Source organism: Dromiciops gliroides, chromosome 4 (assembly GCF_019393635.1).
Source record: "Dromiciops gliroides isolate mDroGli1 chromosome 4, mDroGli1.pri, whole genome shotgun sequence".
Lineage (NCBI taxonomy): Eukaryota > Metazoa > Chordata > Mammalia > Microbiotheria > Microbiotheriidae > Dromiciops > Dromiciops gliroides.
Window position 1 is genome coordinate 195,587,996 of NC_057864.1, and position 21,591 is coordinate 195,609,586.

The 21,591-nt window shown below is 43.5% G+C and overlaps 2 protein-coding genes across 2 annotated transcripts in view; both read left to right on the forward strand.

The window, feature by feature from the left end:
• LOC122754835 (angiotensin-converting enzyme-like protein Ace3) overlaps window positions 1-6,215 on the forward strand; it is a 31,006-nt gene extending 24,791 nt beyond the window's left edge. The window contains exons 13-14 of the mRNA XM_044003285.1: window positions 4,091-4,278; window positions 5,914-6,215. Coding sequence (XP_043859220.1) covers window positions 4,091-4,278; window positions 5,914-6,215 — 490 coding nt within the window. The remainder of the gene's footprint in view (window positions 1-4,090; window positions 4,279-5,913) is intronic.
• A 4,320-nt stretch (window positions 6,216-10,535) lies between these two features.
• The window catches only part of KCNH6 (potassium voltage-gated channel subfamily H member 6), a 45,308-nt gene continuing 34,252 nt past the window's right edge, over window positions 10,536-21,591 (forward strand). The window contains 4 exon segments of the mRNA XM_044005428.1: window positions 10,536-10,611; window positions 11,360-11,590; window positions 20,109-20,270; window positions 20,499-20,710. Of these exon segments, the coding sequence (XP_043861363.1) occupies window positions 10,536-10,611; window positions 11,360-11,590; window positions 20,109-20,270; window positions 20,499-20,710 (681 nt within the window).

A 21,591-nucleotide genomic window follows, 5' to 3' on the forward strand; every position in this document is an offset into this window, starting at 1 on the left:
GTTTATTGGATTTAATTGAATTCACTTTCCTTCTCTGCACCTCAGTTTCCTCTTCTCTAAAATGAATGGTTCAGATCAGCTTGTATCAAAGGCCTCTTCCAACTCTGACACTCTGTAGTTAGTTCCAGCCTCAATAAAATAGAACCCTAGGACTGATGCCCACCTTCATTATTTCATTATCCTCTACTCTTTTTCAGTTCTTATCACCCTATTGGTGCTTGTTCTAACCAACAGATCCCATCTGAGCTTTTCTGAGATTACAGAAACAAAGAAAACAGAATTTGCTCAGCCTTTTCACTGTTACCAAGTATGTTCTTTCTACTGATAAAGCAGCAGCTGGGTGGGGTGTAAAATGGGAATAATGCTGGCACCACCTCACACATTGATTGTGAGGAACAAATGAGATCATGTCTATGAGGCATCTGACAAACCTTAAAACACTATAGAGGGGGGGAAAATGAGCTATCCCCACCTATTGGAAGTTTGAGGTTCATGGCTTCTCCTCTTTTATCGAATATATTTAAATAATCATACATTATATTTAAATAATTTCTATGTTTTCTGTCCCCTTTCTAGTGTTGCCAGGCATCTCTACACTTGTTCCTAGACAATCAAGTTATTCCTTTAAGGATTAAGGCTCATTTCTGGAATGTTTGTCTCTCATTCATTTGTCCTCAATTCTGTGTTGAATTCTGGGTTGAGTTAGCTTGACCTGTGGAAACTTTCTGGTTCTTCTTGTAGCTTATTTGTGGTCTCACAGGACTTTGCCTTTGAACAGCTAGTTTTCTTTAGGCCCTTGTGCTTCTTAGGACACACCAGAAGGATCACTGGAACTAGAAATTACAGGGACAGATGCCTATGAATTGGGGAATGGCTGTGGTATATGATTGCGATGGGATACTACTATGCTGTAGGAAATTAGAGCAGGTTGATTTACTTCCAAATTTTTCAAAATCCCCACATTCAGTTATATAACCCCATCTTTTTTATCCTATTTTTTTCTCCCAACTGCCTTACTCTAGGTATTCAAAGTTCCTGATTTGTTATATGTTGCAGCTCGCAGCTCACTGTTTGCTAAGTATCTCTCCTTGCCGCTGTGTGATAACCCATTTTTAATTCCTCAGAGACTACAATTATAGGATTATAGATCTACATCTGGTAGAAACCTCAAAGACCATCATTTTATAGATGAGGAACCTTGGGCCTAGAGAGTCTATGTGACTTGCCCAAGGTCACACAGTAGTAACTGTCAGAAGAAGATTTGAACTCAAATCTTCTGATTCCAAATACTCGTACTCCATTATCTGGCAGCCGTATAATAGTCATAGTAGAATATTGTATTAAATATTTAAATAAATATTTAGTTTCCAGGATGTTTCTAGGAGAAGCAATTAAAGGAATTTTGCAATTTTATGAGAATCACCATAATCATTGAGGGTATCCTCAGTAATAGTAGTAACAAGGAGACTTTCACAACTTATATTCGATAGGACAAAGCTTCTTAAATTGTAGATTCACAACCCCATATGGGGTCATATGACTGAATGTGGGGTTCACAAAAAATTTGGTGGTACATGTTTGATTTGTATACCTATTTTATATACCTATATACCCAGGGTCATGTAAAAATTTCTTGGGTGAAAAGGGGTCGCGAGTGGAAAAAGTTTAAGAAGTGCTGGTATAGGGGCAGCTAGGTGGTGCAGTGGATAAAGAAACAGCCCTGGATTCAAGAGGATCTGGGTTCAAATTCGACCTCAGACATTTGACACTTACTAGCCATGTGACCCTGGGCAAGTCACTTAACCCTCAATTGCCCTGCGAAGAAGAAGAAGAAGAAGAAGAAGAAGAAGAAGAAGAAGAAGAAGAAGAAGAAGAAGAAGAAGTAGTAGTAGTCGTTGTAGTGCCGGTATAGGACACCACACTTTTACCATCATACAATTAATTGACTGAAAGATTTCAATAACACACGATATAGCTGCACTTATTGATGATGGCAGATTTGATTCAATAGGACAAAACACCTCCTTAAAGGCTCCCTTCAAACAAATTATCTCCCATCTTACATACCTAATTTTGGCAAATATCTCTCACCTGAAGTTACTAATGTTTCTCCCTTTACTGATTTGTCTCCTTTCCCTTCAGATCATAGAATTTTGAGGGTGGCACAGAATTATTGAATCCTTTTATGGCTGGAAAATCCTGGAATCCAACTGCCTCATTTTATAGATGAGGAAACAGAAGCCTCCAAAGGAAAAGTGACTTGTTAAAGGTCACTTATCAGGGGGCAGCTAGATGGCACAGTGGATAAAGCACTGGCCCTGTATTCAGGAGTACCTGAGTTCAAATCCAGCCTCAGACACTTGACACTTATTAGCTGTGTGACCATGGGCAAGTCACTTAACCCCCATTGCCCCGCAAAAAAAAAAAAGTCACTTATCAGTTAGTAGCTGGAACAAAAGCCCAGAGTTCCCAACGTCCATTCTAGGACTCTCCCCATCCTAGTATCTTGCAACTGTTATCTTGAAAACAATTGTTTTCTGAAGCTTCCTTTGAGGTTTTCACTAACCTGATCCTCAATGAATTCTTCCCTATTAATAAGAGTCAAGCTGAGAAGAACATTTCATATCTGTCAATTCTACTTCCAACAATGGAAAGGATTCCCAATGTCAAATCCACATCCTGCCTGGTGCTGCCATGAAAGTTATTATCTCTTCCACATTTGGGGGAGCACAGGTGTTTAGAGGTGCAGCAACCTCACTTCATACCTCCACCAACCCTGATGATCTGGAAAATCTGCATAAAACTTTTTGGCCCTCTCTTCATTCCAAAGAAGTCTGAATTTTCTCTTTCTTTTATGGGGTGTTTACAGTACCTTGTTGTAAAATTTGGGTTAAGTATTTGGTCACTGGCTATATGTAGGTTGATGTTAAGTAAAAATAATTTTTCTGTGTCAACTGTGGCTTCTGCAAAACTCCCCCCAAATTCCCATTTAATTTTTTTTTCAGGGCAATGAGGGTTAAATGGTTTGTCCAGGGTCACACAGCTAGTAAGTGTCAAGTGTCTGAGACTGGATTTGAACTCAGGTCCTCCTGAATCCAGAGCCAGTGCTTTATCTACTGTGCCACCTAGCTGCCCCCATCCCATTTAATTTCTTCCTTCCTTCCTTTCTTTCTTTCTTTCTTTTTTTTTTTTTGGTGAGGCAATTGGAGTTAAGTGACTTGCCCAGGGTCACATGGCTAGTAAGTGTCAAGTGTCTGAGGTCAGATTTGAACTCAGGTCCTCCTGAATCCAGGGCCAGTGCTCTATCCACTGCACCACCTAGCTGCCCCCCTCCCATTTAATTTCTAATGTTGACCTGGGATATATCAAAACTACGATGGGGAAAGTTTTGATGTGGAAAGGATAACTGAGAACTGTGGGGGTGGGTGCAGGGAAAAAATGTTAAAGTTTCTTTTGCTGTCCTTACATATGAAGAATATGTCTGATATATGAAGAATGTGAGTGAAGGCCTTACATATAGTAAGCACTTTTTAAGTGTTTGCTGAATTGAATTCAATCAACAAACATTTATTAAACGCATGTTTATTAAGGGCTGAGGATAAAAATACAAAGAATGAAACAATACCTCCTCTTAAGGTAGTTACATTCTAAAGGAGGAGAAAATGAGTGCATAGATAATATTTATTTAATCAGTGTATAGAAAAAGACTAAATACAAATAAATATCAAGTAGTTAAATACAAGATAGTTTGGGATGAGTAAGAACAGTTGAGGGGCTCAGGAAAGAGTTCACATATTTATTAAGGTAAAGAGAAACTTTGCAACTCACTTCACCCAGTAATATCTTGGTCATGAGGATAATAGTTCTTATATGTTTCCTTCTCCCCATTCTTCCACCTACCCCCTAATCCAGAATGCCAGACAGTCCCATTGCTTCAGGGGGAGACCAAGTGGAAGAATCAGATTCAGGGATCTGGGGAAAGGAGATATTGGCAAGGACAGGGCTGGGACTAACCAGGCCAGAATGTGAGGTGGAGGGGGTACATGCTGATCACTCTGACATTACTGATGACAGCATTGCTCCATCCCAGGGACGTCATGAAACTTGGATTCAGTAAGCCATGGCCAGAGGCAATGAAGATGATCACTGGGCAGTATAACATGTCAGCAAAACCCCTCATGAAGTACTTTAAGCCTCTCCTGGACTGGCTTGTTGCTGAGAATGTGGGTCATAATGAGATCCTGGGCTGGTCTGAGTCTGACTGCTTCATCTCTAATGGTACTTCTGCTGATACTGCTGCTGCTGCTGCTGGGCTGCTGCTGCTGCTGCTGCTGCTGCTGCTGCTACTGCTGATACCACTACTGCTAACTACTTCTATTTCTAGTACTGCTGCTGCTTTGAGTTCTCCTACTACCACTACTCTTCCTAATACTTCTGCTGTTGCTGCTACTACTGCTAATTCCACTCCTAATGACTACTACTAGTAGTGCTACTGCTGCTATGACTCCAGCTACTACCACTACTATAATTCATGCTGCTGCTGCTACTAGTAGTAGTACTACTACTGTTACTACTTCGACTACTATTACTATTACTGCTACTGCTACTACTTCTACTACTACTGTTTCTTCCATTACTACTAAGTACTACTGCTACTAGCTAACATTTATATAGAACCTACTATTTGACAGGCACTGTGGTAAGCACTCAAATATCATGTTTGATCCTCACAACAACCCTGGGAAGTAGGTGCTATTCTCTCCATTTTTACAGTTGAGGAAACTTAAGCAAACAGAGGTTAAATGACTTGCCCAGGGTCACACAGCTAATGTCTGAGGTTTGATTTGAACTTAGGAAAATGAGTCTTCCTGACTCCAGGCCCAGTGTACTATCTATTCCACCACCTAAGTAATAGTTCATCTTAGTTTTGCCTCAACCAAGACCCTGCCCCTAATTTGGGGCTTCAATTCTGGCCCAAATTTCAACCCCATAATGTGTGTGTGTGTGTGTGTGTGTGTGTGTGTGTGTGTGTGTGTATTTACACATCTGGGGAAGCTAGGTGATGTAATCAGTAGAGTACTAGAACTGGAAGCAGAAGATTCATCTGGCCTCAGATACTTACTAGCTATATGACCCTGGACAAGTCACTTAACCCTGTTTGTATCAGTTTTCTCATCTGTAAAATGAGCTGGAGAAGGAAATGGCAAACCACTCCTTTATCTTTGCCAAGAAAACCCCAAATCTGGTCACAATGAATTGGACATGACTAAACAACAACATATACACATAACATGTATACAATATGAATAAACATATATATATACATATGATGCATATAAATATTTTATCTGAATCTATTTCTATATTTAATGCATACTTTGTATTAAATGTACTTTATATATTAAAATACTCAGATTTAGTATATTTAAATGTTTTATATATATATATATATATATACACACACCTAATAGGTTAGTACCCATCTGAAAATAGAATATATATTTTATATATGCATGCATATGATACATATAAGTGATATTTTATCTATTAAATATATTTCTATATTTAATATATGTTGTATATTAAATAAAATTTTATATTCTGTATATTTAAATATTATATATACACATACAATAGCTTGGTTTTTATTCTGACATCAGAATATATACATATTTATATATGCATACATACACATATATGTAGGGAGTGGGTGCTGAATAACTAGATGTCTAATGAAAGCAGAGATGGGGGAGTGATCTGACCATAGCACCTAGAAGGTACTCAAAAAACTTCTGTGTTCCACAACCAAGGCTTGTCACACAAAAGCTAATTAGAATGGGAGGGAAAAGAGAGGAGGGGAAAAGGGTTGATTTTCCCTTAACACTTACCCCAGATTTGCTATGTTTTCCCTAGGGAAAAGAAAAATGAGCTTCCTGTCCCTAAATTTGAACTACCATGATGCCATTGCTGGGCAGTGGGTACTGCTGACCCTCTGTCTGTTCCTAGTCCTGATCGTAGCAAGTCTGCTTTATAAGATTCTATCCAAGGGCCAGATGTCTGATCCAAACAAGGAAGTCAAGTTTCTGGGGATCTCCATGAAGATCCAGAATGTTATCAGGAGCCAGTACCTGCTCTTCAGCCTCAGTCTGTTTCTCCTGCTGTCTGTGGTGATGCTATCTGCCTATGTCTTCATCCTCAGCTCCAAGAAATCCTAGATCAGTTCCTATAAGACACAAAGCAAAACGTAGGAGCCTTCAGCTTAGACACCAGGAACAAAGGGTTGCCCCAGTGAGCCAGACTGTATTTGTATTTGGGCGGGGGGAGGTTGGAGGTAAAAGGGTAAATGGGGTGGGGGGAAGGCAGATCAAGAGAGAAAGATGACTTCAGATTGTAAAGCTGTATCTATGCTTGTGAATGTATAACTCTGGGTATGGTGGTGATTATGGATGGTTATGATTATGTGTGCTCTTATATTACTATGGGCCCATGACAGTGTGTGCCGTTATGTATGTGAATGACTAATAGGTATGGCTGGGTGTGTATGAGACTCTACATAGCTATGTGCATGTGTATAGCTGTGATATTCTGAGTGTGTGAATGTACCTGAGGCACCAAGCTTTATCCCCCAGCCTTCTTGGGAAACTCACAAACCTCTGCTCTAGTCACCTAGATGTTCTGTCCATCTCCCACCCTCATCCACCCCCCAAATCCCTAGGATTTGGGTCTTCAAATCAGACATGCTTTATATCCTCTTGAACCCCAGGCAATTGGCTGGAGGGGAGAGGAGAAGGGTAGTCCTAGGTCAGGAAGGGCATTACTGATGCCCTGCTATTTTTTAAAAAGTAAACATATTATTTACTTAGTATAACATTTGCATGTATTATAAATGTCACAGTACACCGACTAGATATCCACCACTCCCCTTGCCTTTCTCCTGGACTGGAAGCCCCTGTGACACAGAAGAATTCAATGTTAGGTCTCACCCAGATGTATATGGCTCCAAAAGCAGGGCTCAGATCTCCTTCAACTTCCAAACCTCCCAGACCCTGAGTACTAAAGAGCCAAAACCAAGCCAGAGGGAGCCTAGGAAACTGGGCCCAGGGCCCAAATAATCATTGACTTATTTAATATTTAGAGTTAATCTTTAGTCATTTCTATCAAGAGATGGTTCTGATCGTCACATCTTCCCCATCCCACCTCCCTATCCTCTATTCCCCCAGCACATTCCCTGTTGTCCTGGAAAGTGAGAAATAAGCAAATATCTTTCCTGACTTCTTATAAAAATTCCCTGATGTGAGGGAAATTGGCCGGGGGAGGGGGGAAGGAAGGGGGATTGGAGAAGAAAAGGAGGTGAAGTTGATGAAGGGATTTAGGAGGCTTAAAAGGTAAGTTCTTTGGAGATATCCCTAGGCAGCTGACAGGCAGCTTTTCCTACTGCCCTCCTATATCATTCTGAGAAAATAAAAAAGGAAATTAACCTTCAAGAATTTGGAGACCCTTCAGCCTCTTTCTGCTCCAGGCTCTTCACTGTGGTCCTAACCCCTGACCTAATCTTCTCTAAGAGAGGGAACAGGGTGATGATGATGAACTGTGGCAAGCCATACAGGTCTGGAAGAATCTTAGCACTTAGCACAGTGCCTGGTACATAGTAGGTGCTTAATAAATACTTTTAAATTTATTGAATTTGAAGAGGTAAGAACTGACAGCTATTGAAAATCTCATCCACCGGGTTTGGTGTTTTGTTTTTGGGGTGGTTTTTTTTCCGCAGGGCAATGAGGGTTAAGTGATTTACCCAGGGCCACACAGCCAGTAAGTGGCAAGTGTCTGAGGCCAGATTTGAACTCGGGTCTTCCTGAATCCAGGGCTGGTGCTTTTTCCACTATGCCACCTAGCTGCCCCCCAATCCACTGTTGAGACTGAGGGGAAGATAGCTCTGTCCCATTGTGCTTCCCTTGCTTCCTTTTGGTATAGCCCCTGGCCAAATAAAGGTCCTAGACATGCATCCCTTTCCTGAATCCTTTCTATGACCTACAGGTTTGGGTCCCCCCAGAATCCCAAAGATCCAGGAGGTTATGTGGGAGGAGTTTTAAGAGATAGTTGTAGGGCTCTATGTAGGGGTACTTAACATTTTCCCTTTTATTTGTATGTTCAATAAACCATGTGACCACAGTATACATAAATATAGGGGGGAGGCAATTTGACAAGAGATTCCAGGTGTAAGATGGGGCTAATAACCATTAATTTCCTATTTTAATCATTAAAAGAAATATTTCATCTAATCCCTTAGTTTATATGCCTTAATTGGCTAGCCTTCCATTTAATGCTGAGGAAATGGAGGGGGGAGAAAGAGAGGGAGGGAACAAGGTGAATATAAGTGGTTGCTGGCTCAGTGCTCTGTAGTAGCCAATTAGGATGTTTCAGCCCCTTGGGACACTACCATGCATTCATCAAAAAATGAATTGAAGGAGCTACTGGGCTGATAGCTCAAGAAGAGCACTACATACTACATTCCTTCAGTGACTAATTGACAGAACACACAGGGCCCTTCTTTAGGGTTAAGGAAGGCAGCACACTAGCTAATCTGGAGCCCTCAAACTAAAGAGCTCCTACCACAGTGCCCTAAGTGTTTCATGGTGTGGCATATACATTGCACAGCTGGCACACTGATACTCAGGATTCTCCACTGAGTGCCTTTTATCTCTCCATTATCATCTTCAACTCTCCAGACCAGCATCTCCATCTTTTTGAAAACAGTCTTCTTGCTGCCCCCTATACACATCACTCATATCTATGCCTTTGCTTAGGGTATTTCCCATCACAAGAAATTCCCCTTTTGCCTGTCCACCCCAAACCATATATCTCCCCTCTAAGACCTTGCTCAAAACTGACTGCTTCTGGGGCAGCTAGGTGGTACAGTGGATAGAGCACTGGCCCTGGAGTCAGGAGTACCTGAGTTCAAATCCGGCCTCAGACACTTAACACTTACTAGCTGTGTGACCCTGGGCAAGTCACTTAACCCCAATTGTCTCACTAAAAAAAACTGCTTCTGAAAATCTTTTTCAGATTAACCTTACTCTCTTCTGACCAATTCTTTACACTTCACCACTTTCAGTCTCTTGAATTTTTAAAAAATATTCTGCCTTTTTGATAGGCTAGTTGTTGCTCTTGTTCTTGATGTAATAAAAGCGTAAGCTCCTTTGGGAGAAGTAGTGAGAATGTTGAATTTGGAGTAAGTGAACTTGGGTTTAATTTTTGGCTCTGCCACTTACTACCTGTTTGACCTTGGGCAAGTCATTCAATCCTTCTGAGATTTAATTTCCATGTCTGTAAAATGAGGGCATTGGATTGGAGTTCCTTCCAGGACAATCTACAATCTAATCTCTTGTTTTCTCTTCTCTCTTCTTCTTCTTCTTCTTCTTCTTCTTCTTCTTCTTCTTCTTCTTCTTCTTCTTCTTCTTCTTCTTCTTCTTCTTCTTCTTCTTCTTCTTCTTCTTCTTCTTCTTCTTCTTCTTCTTCTTCTTCTTCTTCCTCCTCTTTTCTCTCTCTCTCTCCCTCTAAAGAACACAGGACAGTGCACTGTTTGCTTCTTAAGTAACTCCATCATACTCTTTCACCCAAATAACCCCAAGGTATTCAGCAAAGGGTAATTGTGGGGGAGAGGATCATAGCTAAGACACTGAACTGCTACTGGGCCAAGGAGGGAGGGACTCACCCTCTTTCTCGGGAATTTCAAGCTATTAGAAACTTTAGAGAATATTTAATCCAACAACATCGTTTTATAGATACAGAAATCAACTTACAAATACAAGGTTGTTGTGAAGAAAAACACTGTAGATGAACTATTATTATAGTTCCAGCTTCACTACTGACTGCTGTTTGACCTTGGGCAAATCTTTTTCTAGGCCTATTTCCTTTCTTTTGAAATTAAGGGAGAAGACTAAATTATTTCTAACCTCCCTTTCAACTCTGACACTCAAGGGTTCTATAAACTACTGGTACTTCCCCAACCTATTTTTCTCCATTCACCTCAAATACCCGTAGGTGAAGTATCAGAATTTGGTCAAGGCAGATCCCGAAGGACCATAAGCATTATGCCTAATGGGGCGCGGCTGGGAAGGAAATACATGAATATTCTGAGCCCTTTCCCGATACCCTCCCACCAAAAATCCCCCTAATTTTTTCAAGCCCCGCCCACGATCCTGCCGCCTCTCCCGCCCAAGCTCCTCCTTTCAGCACCGTGATAGGGACAGCTCCCGGGGTCGTGGCATCCTGTCTTCAGGATCTAGTGTGGGTAGCAAAGTGGGGCTAACCCAGCAGGACCTCAGGGGAGCTGCGGGTGGAAGTTAAAGCCCGCAGCTCCCCTACACCTTGACGGGGTTCGGGGGGAGCCCTCCCCTCGGAGGCGGCATCCACCTAACTCCAGGAACCTGTACCCGCTGACTGAGAGCTGGACAGGCAGTGGTGCCGACAGCCTGACTGAGAGCCCAGGATCGGAGGATCAGGATTCCGGGCTCTAGGGCCCATGCCGTCAAAGGATGCCGATTCGCAGGGGGCATGTGGCGCCTCAGAACATTTACTTGGATACAATCATTCGAAAATTCGAGGGCCAGAGTGAGTGTGTGAGAGCATGTGAACCTGGGAGGGTAGATGGAAGGGTGGAGGGTCGGGATTGGGAGGAATCGAGAGGGATGAAGGGTGTGGGAAAGTTCCCCAAATTGGGGAACAGAGAAAGGGGACAGCAGGAAATGATTGTTTTGTGTCCTGAAGTGCTGTCTACAACTCTTACAATTGAATGGGAGTGGGGACAGGTGGTATGCTGTGTGTTTCAAGCTCCTGAACGCCCCACATCAATATACCAAGAACCTCTCCTGTTTCTCTATACATTGTCATCCCTAAGCTCTTTCCCCAGGTGTGGAGAGCAGATAAACAGAACTTTCCTCTCTCTGTTCATTGGTGGTATTTTGCTTTTTCAGGTGAACAAGACTTAATCTGTTTCAATTCAATTCAACAAATATTTATTATTCAGCAGGCATCATGCACAAGAACAGTGCTTTTGTCTTCTCCCTGTCCACTTTGCTCTTCCCCCCCACCAGCCCTGGTGTGAATCAGCTACTCAGAGGGAGCCCATAACTCCCACATTCCTCTCCCCTAACAAATTCTTCATCCCTGCTCTCCACCCTCCTCCCATCAGTCCCTGACACTTATTTCTAGTTACTACCTATTGATTCCAACCTGGCTGATACCCACAAACCCCCCATTCTTGATCGTCCACTCCCTTGCCACTCTCCCTGTACCATTTATTAACCCCAAACCATCTCCCAACCTCAGTCCCAAGCACTGACCTCCTCCTACTTTTTAGGCCGGAAGTTCCTGATTGCCAATGCCCAGATAGAGAACTGCGCCATCATTTATTGCAATGACGGGTTTTGCCAGCTCTTCGGCTACTCCAGAGTGGAGGTGATGCAGCGACCCTGTACCTGTGACTTCCTTACTGGTCCTGACACCCCACCAAGTGCTGTGTCCCAACTGGCACAGGCTTTGCTGGGTGCCGAGGAATGCAAGCTGGAGATTCTCTATTACCGAAAGGATGGTAAGATCAGGGCTGTGTTGAAATAGAGGGGGGAGGAGGAAAGGTTAGGGTCAAGCTGAGCCTCAGTTTCTCCTCTGTAAAAATGAGAACATTGAGCTAGATCATCTCTAAGGCTCTCTCCAGTTCTAGTAGATTTCTCTGAGCCTTAACTGATGGAGGCAACTAGCTAATGTCAGAGTTGGGGGACCTGGAGCAGATATCTAGGGTCAGCCAGATGATGAATTCTGTCATTACCCCTTGATCTGAGATATAGAGATACAGTGGAAAGAACTCTGGGTATAGAATTGGAAAACCTGTGTTCTGGTCCCAGCTGTGTTACTTTCTTGTCAATTGGCAGTGGATAAGTCATTTCCCTTCTGTGAGCCTCATTTTCTTCCTCTTTAAAATCAAGTGGTCGAGCTAAATTATTTCTAAGGTCTTTCTAGCACTTAAAAACCCTATAAGCCAGTTACAGATATGTTTCCTATCCCTGGAGAGCTGAAAAATGGGGCCAGACCTCACTCAGGCTTCTGACTTGACTGCCTAGTGGTCAAGGTTCAGGAACCTTTCTGTTGCTAGCCTTTCCTTCCCACTCCATCTACCCTTAACCTTCTGGCTAACAAGCCTAGGAAGTGCTGGCTGTCCTCAGTCACTATCAGCCCCAGCTGTCAGACAGCTGGGATAGAAATTAACTTTCCCTGATCTCCCTCTGTGTAGGAAGGGATTAGGGAACTAAGGTCACTCATCCTCTCCTTCAGGGCCTCCATGGTCCTAGAGCCTCAGGAATTGCAGACAGGGAGAGGAAAGGAAACTTGATGCAATGAACAGTGTGCTGGATTTAGAGTGAGGACCTGGGTTCAACTCACACCTCTGTTACTTAGCACCTGTGTGACCCTGGGCAAGTTACTTAAAACTCTTTCAGCTTTGGTTCTTCATCTGTATCATAATGGAATAGGACTAGATGGTCCATAAGGTCCATACCAGCTCTAAATCTAGGATCCTGGACTGGAAGTTCCATCATATCCCCAGCCTCCTAGGATTGCTGGGAAGGTGGGATGTTAAGTAGGGATGGGACTCAGCTCTTAAGCCAGGGGCTCATCAGCAAGAACCTTGCCCTCAATCTCTTCCACAACAGGGTGATAAGAACTAGCTTTTGCTTGCCCAAAGTTCTAGAGAGTCCCCTAAAATGGATTACTGTAAAAGGGTCAGCACCTCAAGAAGGGACAGAGGAAGCTTACACAGAAGAGGAGAGTACAAAATGAAAATCAGACTCTTCATCACACACCCCGCTAGTCACTTATGTGAACCTAGTTATCCCATTGCAGTTGAGAGTAAGTCAAAGCTTAGCATAATAGACTAGCAAAACTTGAAGGAACCTTAAAGATCATATAGTCCCAACCTACTTCCTCCATTTTACAGGAAAGGAAACTGAGGCCTAGAGAGAGGAAATTACTCATTCAAGAAAACAGAGTTAATCAGGACTAGAACTGAGGGTTCTTGATTCCTAATCTTGCATTCTTTCTACTCCACCCAAATATCTCTTCCATAGAGAACATAGGAGAAATATCTTGGGGCTAAGGGAAGGGACTCTGAACTTCCTATTTGTGTCTAGGGAAAATTTCAGACTTTTTTTGGATTAGATAATGGGTGTGAAAGCCTATGGTCCATGTATGTAATATAAGCTATGGACATGATATAAACTTGTGCTCCATGTATAAGGAGCCCCTTTCTCCAAATATAGGACTTGGGTAGGCTGAACTGCTGTTTTTGGTGCCTTAATGAAGAGCGGGCAGGCATTGGAAGGGGAAGACAGAAGAAAGCTTGAAAAGGGTCCTGGTGAAATGAAAGGAGTCTCAGGGAAATGAGAAAGATCACAGGGTGGTGAGAACTGAATGTTTCCATAAAATGAGAACATCCCCACAGATAATGGTGGCTTTTTGCTAAGACTGCTCAGCCTGAACTGGAAGAAGTAGAGGAAATATTGGATTAGGGAAGGGAAAAAGACTCCCAAATCATCTAAATCATTCTACCTCAAGGCAGATGTATAGCAAATCCACTCCAGGTATTTTGGAGACTTTCCAGGGGTAGAAAAAGTCAAATACTCATGAAACTGAGCACCCAGAAAACCTCTTCCTGCCCCCCAGTTCTCTAGACAATCTGTTCCATTTTTTAATCCTTAAAGCATCTTGATGACTAGTTCTGAGTTAAATGTTTATGATATGGAGTCTAGAGCAATATCCAGGGGGAGGGGGCAGCTAGGTGGTGCAGTAGATAAAGCACCTGGCCCTGGATCCAGGAGGACCTGAGTTCAAATCCAGCCTCAGACACTTGACACTTACTAGCTATGTGAACCTGGGCAAGTCACTTAACCCTCATTGCCCGCCCCCCCCCCAAATATATCCAGGGGAAAAGTTTTGAGTCTCTGCAAGCTAATATGCATTTTATGGTTGACTCACATTACATGGTTCTTTTCCACCATACTCATACACAACCCATCTTCTTTTACCTTTTATTTATTGCCCTTGGCATAGTGATGGGTCCGAAGTGTTCTCCTCCAGTATCCTACCTCCACATGCTTGACTCTAGTTGCCCTAGGGATGGGAAAAAATTATCCAGAATAGAACACTAATTGACCATTGACAAACCTTTTTTCTGCCCCATCCCCTTAGGGCTTCAGATAAATTAATGTTCCCTTAACAATTCTCAGAGAACCTTTTTGTCTTTCCCATCATTTAACTGGAAAAAATAAAACCCAGAAGAGGACAAGGAAATAAAAGGTCACACAGTAAGCCAAAAATTGGAGCCAGGGACTCTGGTCTCTAGCTTTTTTCTTTTAAACCTAGCCTTCCCATCTCACCTTGCACACAGCCTTATGGTGTCCCTTCTAGGACTAGTGAGAAACCTAATGGGGAGCAGGGTGGCGGGATATGGGGAAGTATGGAGATGGAAGAAGGAATGGATGTAAAGGGGAAGAAAAGACAACAGGGTCCTTCTCTGGATGTATCATTCTCCTTTCAATGTCAGGGACTCCCTTGTTATGCTAGAGAATACTTTGTCCAACTCATACCCACAATACCACAAGTGACAGAGGAGGTCAGAGGTGGTGGGGAAATGAGAAGACTCCCTCTTCTAGGTGGAGATTTTTCTGGTTTTCTATTACCTTCTCCATCCCTGAGCATTTCACACAGAGTTGAGGAAGTGGCTAAGAGAGAGGAGGGGGTGAGAGACAGAGTGAGGTGGGTGGGGGAAAACTGCAAGAAAGGGGAGAAGGTGTGAGCAACAGAAGGGAGGGGGGAAGGGAAAGGGAAAAAAGGGAAAATGAGAAAGATAAGAGGATAAGAGAAAACAGAAGGAGATGGGCAGGCACAGAAGAAAGTGCCTATATGAGCAAATGGGTTTGAGATAGTCATCTTTTAGACTCTAGACTGGAGAGGAAAGATGAGAAAGGAGCCCCTGCCCATCTGGAGGATGGAAGGGGCAGAGACCAGAGGCTACTCCCATCCCCCTGGAGTTATTCCAAAAGCAGAGACAGGGATAGGCACAAAGAAACAGAAATAGAGCTAGGGATAAAGTGATTAGACAGGCAAGTATAAGAAGAGGGATGAGGGCTTAGAGCTTTCTAAGCCCATCTTGAGGCTACCAAGACTTGCAGGTAAGTGGATGGCCACTTAATTTCATAGTTGGGAAAATGGAGGCAAAGCTTAGCCCAGTGTGACAATGACAGGCTTTGAACCAAATGAGAAAGAGATAGTATGGTGTAATAGAAAGAATACTGGAGGTACTGGATTTGAATCCTGACTGCTACTCATAGACTATGTGATCTCAGAAGAATAACTTCATGTCGGTTTCCTCTTCTGTAAAAATTAAGGGTGGAGCAACTAGGTGGTGAAGTGGATAGAGCACTGGCCCTAAAGTCAGGAAGACCTGAGTTCAAATGCGGCCTCAGACACTTGACTCTTACTAGCTGTGTGACCTTGGGCAAGTCACAACCGCAATTGCCTTACCCAAAAAAATTTAAGTTGGGGGGGGTACAGCTAGGTGGCGAAGTGGATAAAGCACCGACTCTGGATTCAGGAGGACCTGAGTTAAAATCGGGCCTCAGACACTTGACACTTACTGACTGTGTGACCTTGGGCAAGTCACTTAACCCTTATTGCCCCACAAAAAAAATTTAAGGGGATGTACTCACTTATTTATATCTCAGATATACTATGATCCTATGTGTTTTGGCAAACTGGGGAGTGAAATATGAATAGCCCGGCATAATAGGCGTTTGGAAGAAAGTTCACTCCCTCCCTCTGTCCTAATCACATCTGTGTTTCCTCTTGGGGCACAGATTCGCACAATGGGGGAGTTATGTCTGTTTGTACAGCTCTTTTTATGGGACTGAATATGTGGGACTGTGTGCCTAACTATACATTAGTGTGCTTCTGTGTATAACTGGGTTTGAATGTTTTTCAGGAAGCAATTAGGTGTCAGGGAATGGGAAAGTGTTGAAAGTTGTGGGATTTATATACTCCCTGGACCCATCTGTATTGCTGCCTGCAGAGTATTAGGGAAACAACATAGAGAGGAAAGCATTGGTCTGGGGGCCAGGAGGCCTGAATTCTAATTTACTCACTAATTCCTTTATCTAATCATCTATTCCAAACCTTCATTTTGCAGATGAGTGAACTAAAATTCAGGAAAGAGATGTAATTTGTCCAAGATAAACCCTGCTTATTAGTAAAACTTGAACCAGACCATTGTTCTTTCCTCCATTTCAGGCTGCCTTTCCTAGGTAAAAGCTACTTCATCTCTCTGGCCTCAATTTCTTCACATGTGCAATGGGTAATAGAGAAGGGGTGTGATAGAATGGCCTTATATCCCTTTCTGTTAATATTCTCAGATTCTATAACTCATTAACAGGGACAGAACAGGCTCACACCAGGGAAGAGAACTTCCACAGAGACAATGTACTAACCACCCTCTCCCCACCATCTTCTCCCTGCTGCAGTCCCAAGCTTAGGAAGCAGTCCCAAGAGACACTGTCATAACTGGAAAGGGACAGAACCACAGGTCTGGGGAAGAAGCAAAATTCTACTTCCAGTTACAGGAGATTGTTCAGTGTCTAAAGAAATGGGTGTCAAGAACCATAGACTGTCAAAACAGAAAGGGACCTAGGAAGCCATCTACTCCAATCTCTTTATTTTCATATAGGGATACAGAGATGGGGAGTGACTTTCTTAAAGGTCCTGACTGTTCGATTCATGTTCCATAAAATTATAACTGACCAAGCCCAGCAGCTGGTAAAGAGTACCTGGGGCTTTGGAGTCTGGACCTTAGAAATTCTTGCTGACAGGAGAGGGATGAAGGGGAATGGAGGAGAGAAAAGGAGAGGGATTGTTCTGTTGGGTTTCCTTAGCTGCACTGTGCCCATACATCTGGTTATCTACCAGTCCTGCCCTCTAGCTCTGAGTCCTCATTGCTGTTGGCTCTGAGGAGCTGAGGACTGGAACCCCCACCAACTTTGGTCAGGTGCCTATGGACTAAGACTAAGGGGGGAGGGCAGCTACCAAGACATCTCAGAAGAATAGCTCAAATCCATGCAATTTAGACATTCCTGCCTGACCCAGGCATGGTTCCACTAAACTGTGGCATAGCTGTTTTTATTAACCAAACGTGGTGAAAGGTTTCCATAGTCAATTAGGCATCATTCCACCTTCACACCTTAGGGACACATAGCTCAGGCAGAAAGGGTGGGGGAGTATAGCAAAGGGTGACAGGGGCAGGGTGAGCTGTGAAAAATGCCTGCCCTATTTGAAGACCCACAATCAGACACTGGGCTATGTGTAGAAGTTACACTGCCAGAGAGCTGGGGATGATAGAAGGAAGCTGGCATGATAGTTAGAACACCGGGTCTGGGGTCAGAAAAACCTAAGTTCAAACCTGCCTCAGACTAACCAAATGGCCCAATGTGTCTGGAGGTTATGGGAGAAAATCAGCACTGGAGAGATGCCAAGTCTTTCAGAGACAATACTACTCCTATGAACACAAAAAGGAAAGAAGCATTTATTAAGTGTATGCTATGTGCCAGGCACTGTGCCAAGCACTTTACAAATGTCATTCCCTTTGATCCTATGGGATAGATGATGTTATTGTCCTCATTTTATACTTGAGGAAACTGAGGGAAATGGAGGTTAAGTGACTTGCCCAGAATCGCACAAACAGTGAGTATCTAAGGCCAGATTCGAACTCAGGTCTTCCTGGCTCCAGGGCCACCTAGCTGCCCCTAGCTTTAGGAATCAGGGGAGGGGAAATACAGACAATAATGCCTTTAAGGATCTTCCATCAAAGAGACTATCATTCCATCAATGTTCTATCATTCTATTGTATACTATGAACATACATAAGCATGCAATAAGCACAGGGCAAATTCTTAAGGAGGGGAACGTAGTGGTATCTGTGTGAATGAGAAAAGGCTTCATGTCGAAGGTGGTGCTTAAGCAGAATTGTGAAGGAAACAAGATATTCTAAGAGCAGGGAGGAGAGGAGTCTATTCCAGGCATGGGAGACATCCAGTAGAAAGGCATGTTGACAGGAGGAGTATGATGTGTGAAAAACAGCAATAAGAATAATCTGACAGGTAGCAACTAGGTGGTGTAGTGGATAAAGCACTGGCCCTGGATTCAGGAGGACTTGAGTTCAAACCCGGCGTCAGACATTAGACACTTACTAGCTGTGTGACCCTGGGCAAGTCACTTAACCCTCATTGCCCACCCCCACCCCCCAAAGAGTAATCTGATTGGACAATGGAGTGAAGGAAAGGGAATAATTCATGATACAATTGGAAATTGAGGTCAGGGCCAGGTTGTAAAAGGCTTTAAGAGTTAAACACCCCTCACTTTTCAGCTCTCTTTTATATTTTCTTCTCCTATTAAAATGTAGACTTTTTGAGGGCAGGGTCTGTCTTTCCTTTTGCTTTTTTCTTTATCCCCAGAACTTAGCGCAGCACCTGGTGCTTAGTAAACACAAAAGGTAGAGAAGTAAATGAGAAGAGTGGAAGTGGAAGCAATGTGTGGAGACAGCTTTTTCTTTTTCTTTTTTGTGAGGCAATTGGGATTAAGTGACTTGCCCAGGGTCACACAGCTAGTAAGTGTCAAGTGTCTGAGACTGGATTTGAACCCCGGTCCTCCTGGCTCCAGGGCCCGCACTCTATACACTGCACCACCTAGCTGCCCCTTGAGACAACTTTTTCTAGGAGTTTTATTGTGAATGGGAGGAGAGATACAAGAAGATCAGTTGAGAAGGCAGGGCAAAGAGGTTTCCAACACTTTGGGACCCTGGTGTAGGATTCATGGGAGGACATAGTTGCAAAGGAAGAGTTGCAATCTAAATGGTTGAAGGGAATACCCATAAAGATGAGATACCTAATCCATTGAAATACTAAGATATAGATCCCTGAGAACCAGAGATTTGAGTTTGACCTCCTACAACCTACGTGATCTTCAGCTTTAACCGTACTTCCTTGGGCCTCAGTTTCTTCATATTTAAAATGAGAAGATTGTACCAGGTGATTTCTAAGGTCTCTTTCCTCTCTCTATAAAACCGATTCATGAGGATATGAACTCTCTAAAGCTAGGAAATGAATTGTATATGTGAGAGAGAGTCGTAGGGACATATTCGGAAAAGTAGGCCAGAGTCAGATTGTCCAGGGACTTGAATACCAGAAAAAGGGATCTGCACTCTTGCAAAAGGGAGCGCCTTTGGACGTTTTTGAGCAGGGATGTGACATGATGTACTTCCAGTGCATACCACACAAGATAAGAGGTAGAGAGCTGCTTGAGTGGAAAATGAAGGCAAGAAGAGAGACAAAGGAGGGCAAAGGACAGCCAGTGATTCCACGGAGGCTCTAAATCTCCTCCCCCCAACTGCCCAACTGCATTCCTCTAATCCCCATCTGCTCAATTTTAATTAAAACAGAAACAAACCTCGAAGATTAAGCTCTGAGCCACTGGAGCTGAGCACAGCCCTCCCAAGCCCTGATGCTACTTCATCCCCCTAATGACCAGCTTAGCTGCTCTCTCTGCCACTACCCAGGGAGCTGGAGTCCAGCCCCACCCCCAACACACACCTTCCATCCTGCCAGGCCCTGGATTCTGCCCAGGATTGCACAATCCTTAGGGGATTTCAACTATAGGACGTATGTTATCCATGATAGCCTTGTTTCTCTGCTCTACTTACTCCCTTGAACTTATCTCAGACATAGACCCCTACCAAACTCCTCAAGTCAACTTTTTTGTAAGTGGGTGAGGGGAGAAGGGAAGTTTCCTAACTTTTCTCCAGTCTCCATCCTTGGACCAGACCCTTAGAGAGACCAGAGTTCCTTGCTCAGCGCCCTTCCAGAGCTCCCAACACTGGCCATGTCATCTCTGAAGCTGAGCGGGCTTTATTCTCTGTCCCATTGTGGGGCAGAGGCTAGAATAAGCCCCGTATTGGGGTTAAGAGGCCTAACTGGACTGGCATCTCCAGCTTCTGTATGCTCCTTGGTTGTCCACAGCTTCATGCTTCCGTTGCCTGGTGGATGTGGTGCCCATAAAGAATGAAGAAGGGGCCGTCATCATGTACATTCTCAATTTTGAGGACCTGGCACAGCTCCTGGCAAAGAGCAGCAGTCGAAGCCTTACCCAACATCTATTGTCCCAGGGATTCCTAAACTCTGGTGAGATAGTCAAGGGGAAGAGGTAAGGGGGAAGATGAATGTACCACCATACAACAGGGAAGGGGGACCTTCACCCTGTCATCTTGTTCTGCCCATGTTGCACATGGCATCCCCACTTCCCTACTCTACCCATGCCCCTGAACTCAGGCCCCTAGCAAACTTCTTTTGTAGGGGGTGGGGAGGAGTAGAGAATCTCAGTCTCTGCTCTAAAGGAGACAATGTTTTCAGAGTGCTCCCGGGGCAAGCTAAGTGGGCAAAGCTCTGCATCAGATACAGACCAGGTCAAGTACCGCACCATCAGCCAAATCCCACAGTTCACACTCAACTTTGTGGAGTTCAACCTGGAGAAGCACCCATCCGGCTCTACCACTGAGATTGAGATCATCGCCCCACACAAGGTGGTGGAACGTACCCAGAACGTCACAGAGAAGGTCACTCAGGTAATGGAGCCAGCCTGGGCAGGCATCGTCAAAGCTTAGCCAGAAAGAATGGAGGTGGGGAGGGGGCAGAAATAAAAGAATTCACTCTGGATTCCAGGTAAAGTGTCTGCATAGCAACTCAGGCTCTGGCCAAGGGAAAGGGAGAAAGGGCTGGCATATCAAGAGTTACCAGGGAGCTATGTCTTCTTTTCCTCACTCTTCTTTCTTTTTCTTCCTTCCTTCCTTCCTTCCTTCCTTCCTTCCTTCCTTTCTTTCTTTCTTTCTTTCTTTCTTTCTTTCTTTCTTTCTTTCTTTCTTTCTTTCTTTCTTTCCTTCTCTTTTCTTTTTTCTTTCTTCCTCCCTCCCTCCCTTCCTTTCTTTTTCTTTCTTTCTTTCTTTCTTTCTTTCTTTCTTTCTTTCTTTCTTTCTTTCTTTCTTTCTTTCTTTCTTTCTTTCTTTCTTTTTTCTTTCTTTCCTTCTTTCTCCTTCCTTTCTTCTTTCCTTCTTTCTTTGTTTTATTAGCACTTTTGCCCACATTGCTATCATTTCCTAATGCCATCCATTCCTGACCTACCACACTAATAGAGCCCTTCCATGTAACGAAGTAGTTGAGCAAAAAAAAAAAAATCGACACATTGATTCTGTCTGACAATTTATAGTCCACTAGATCCTGTGGTCTGCATGAAAGGTAACTCGAGAGCCATGATTCTTCTGCAGTCTGCTCAGTAATTACGTGAGACAGTCTCAAGTATCTCAAAGGCTATTGTAGCATGCTAGTAGCCACGCAAGGGACCAATCTTGACGGATGAACCAGTATCCCTGTGTCAGCTCTCAGGTCTGTGTTCAGCTCTGGCCCCAAGGGAACAGCATTGTCTCATGTGGACAAGTCTGTGATACGTATG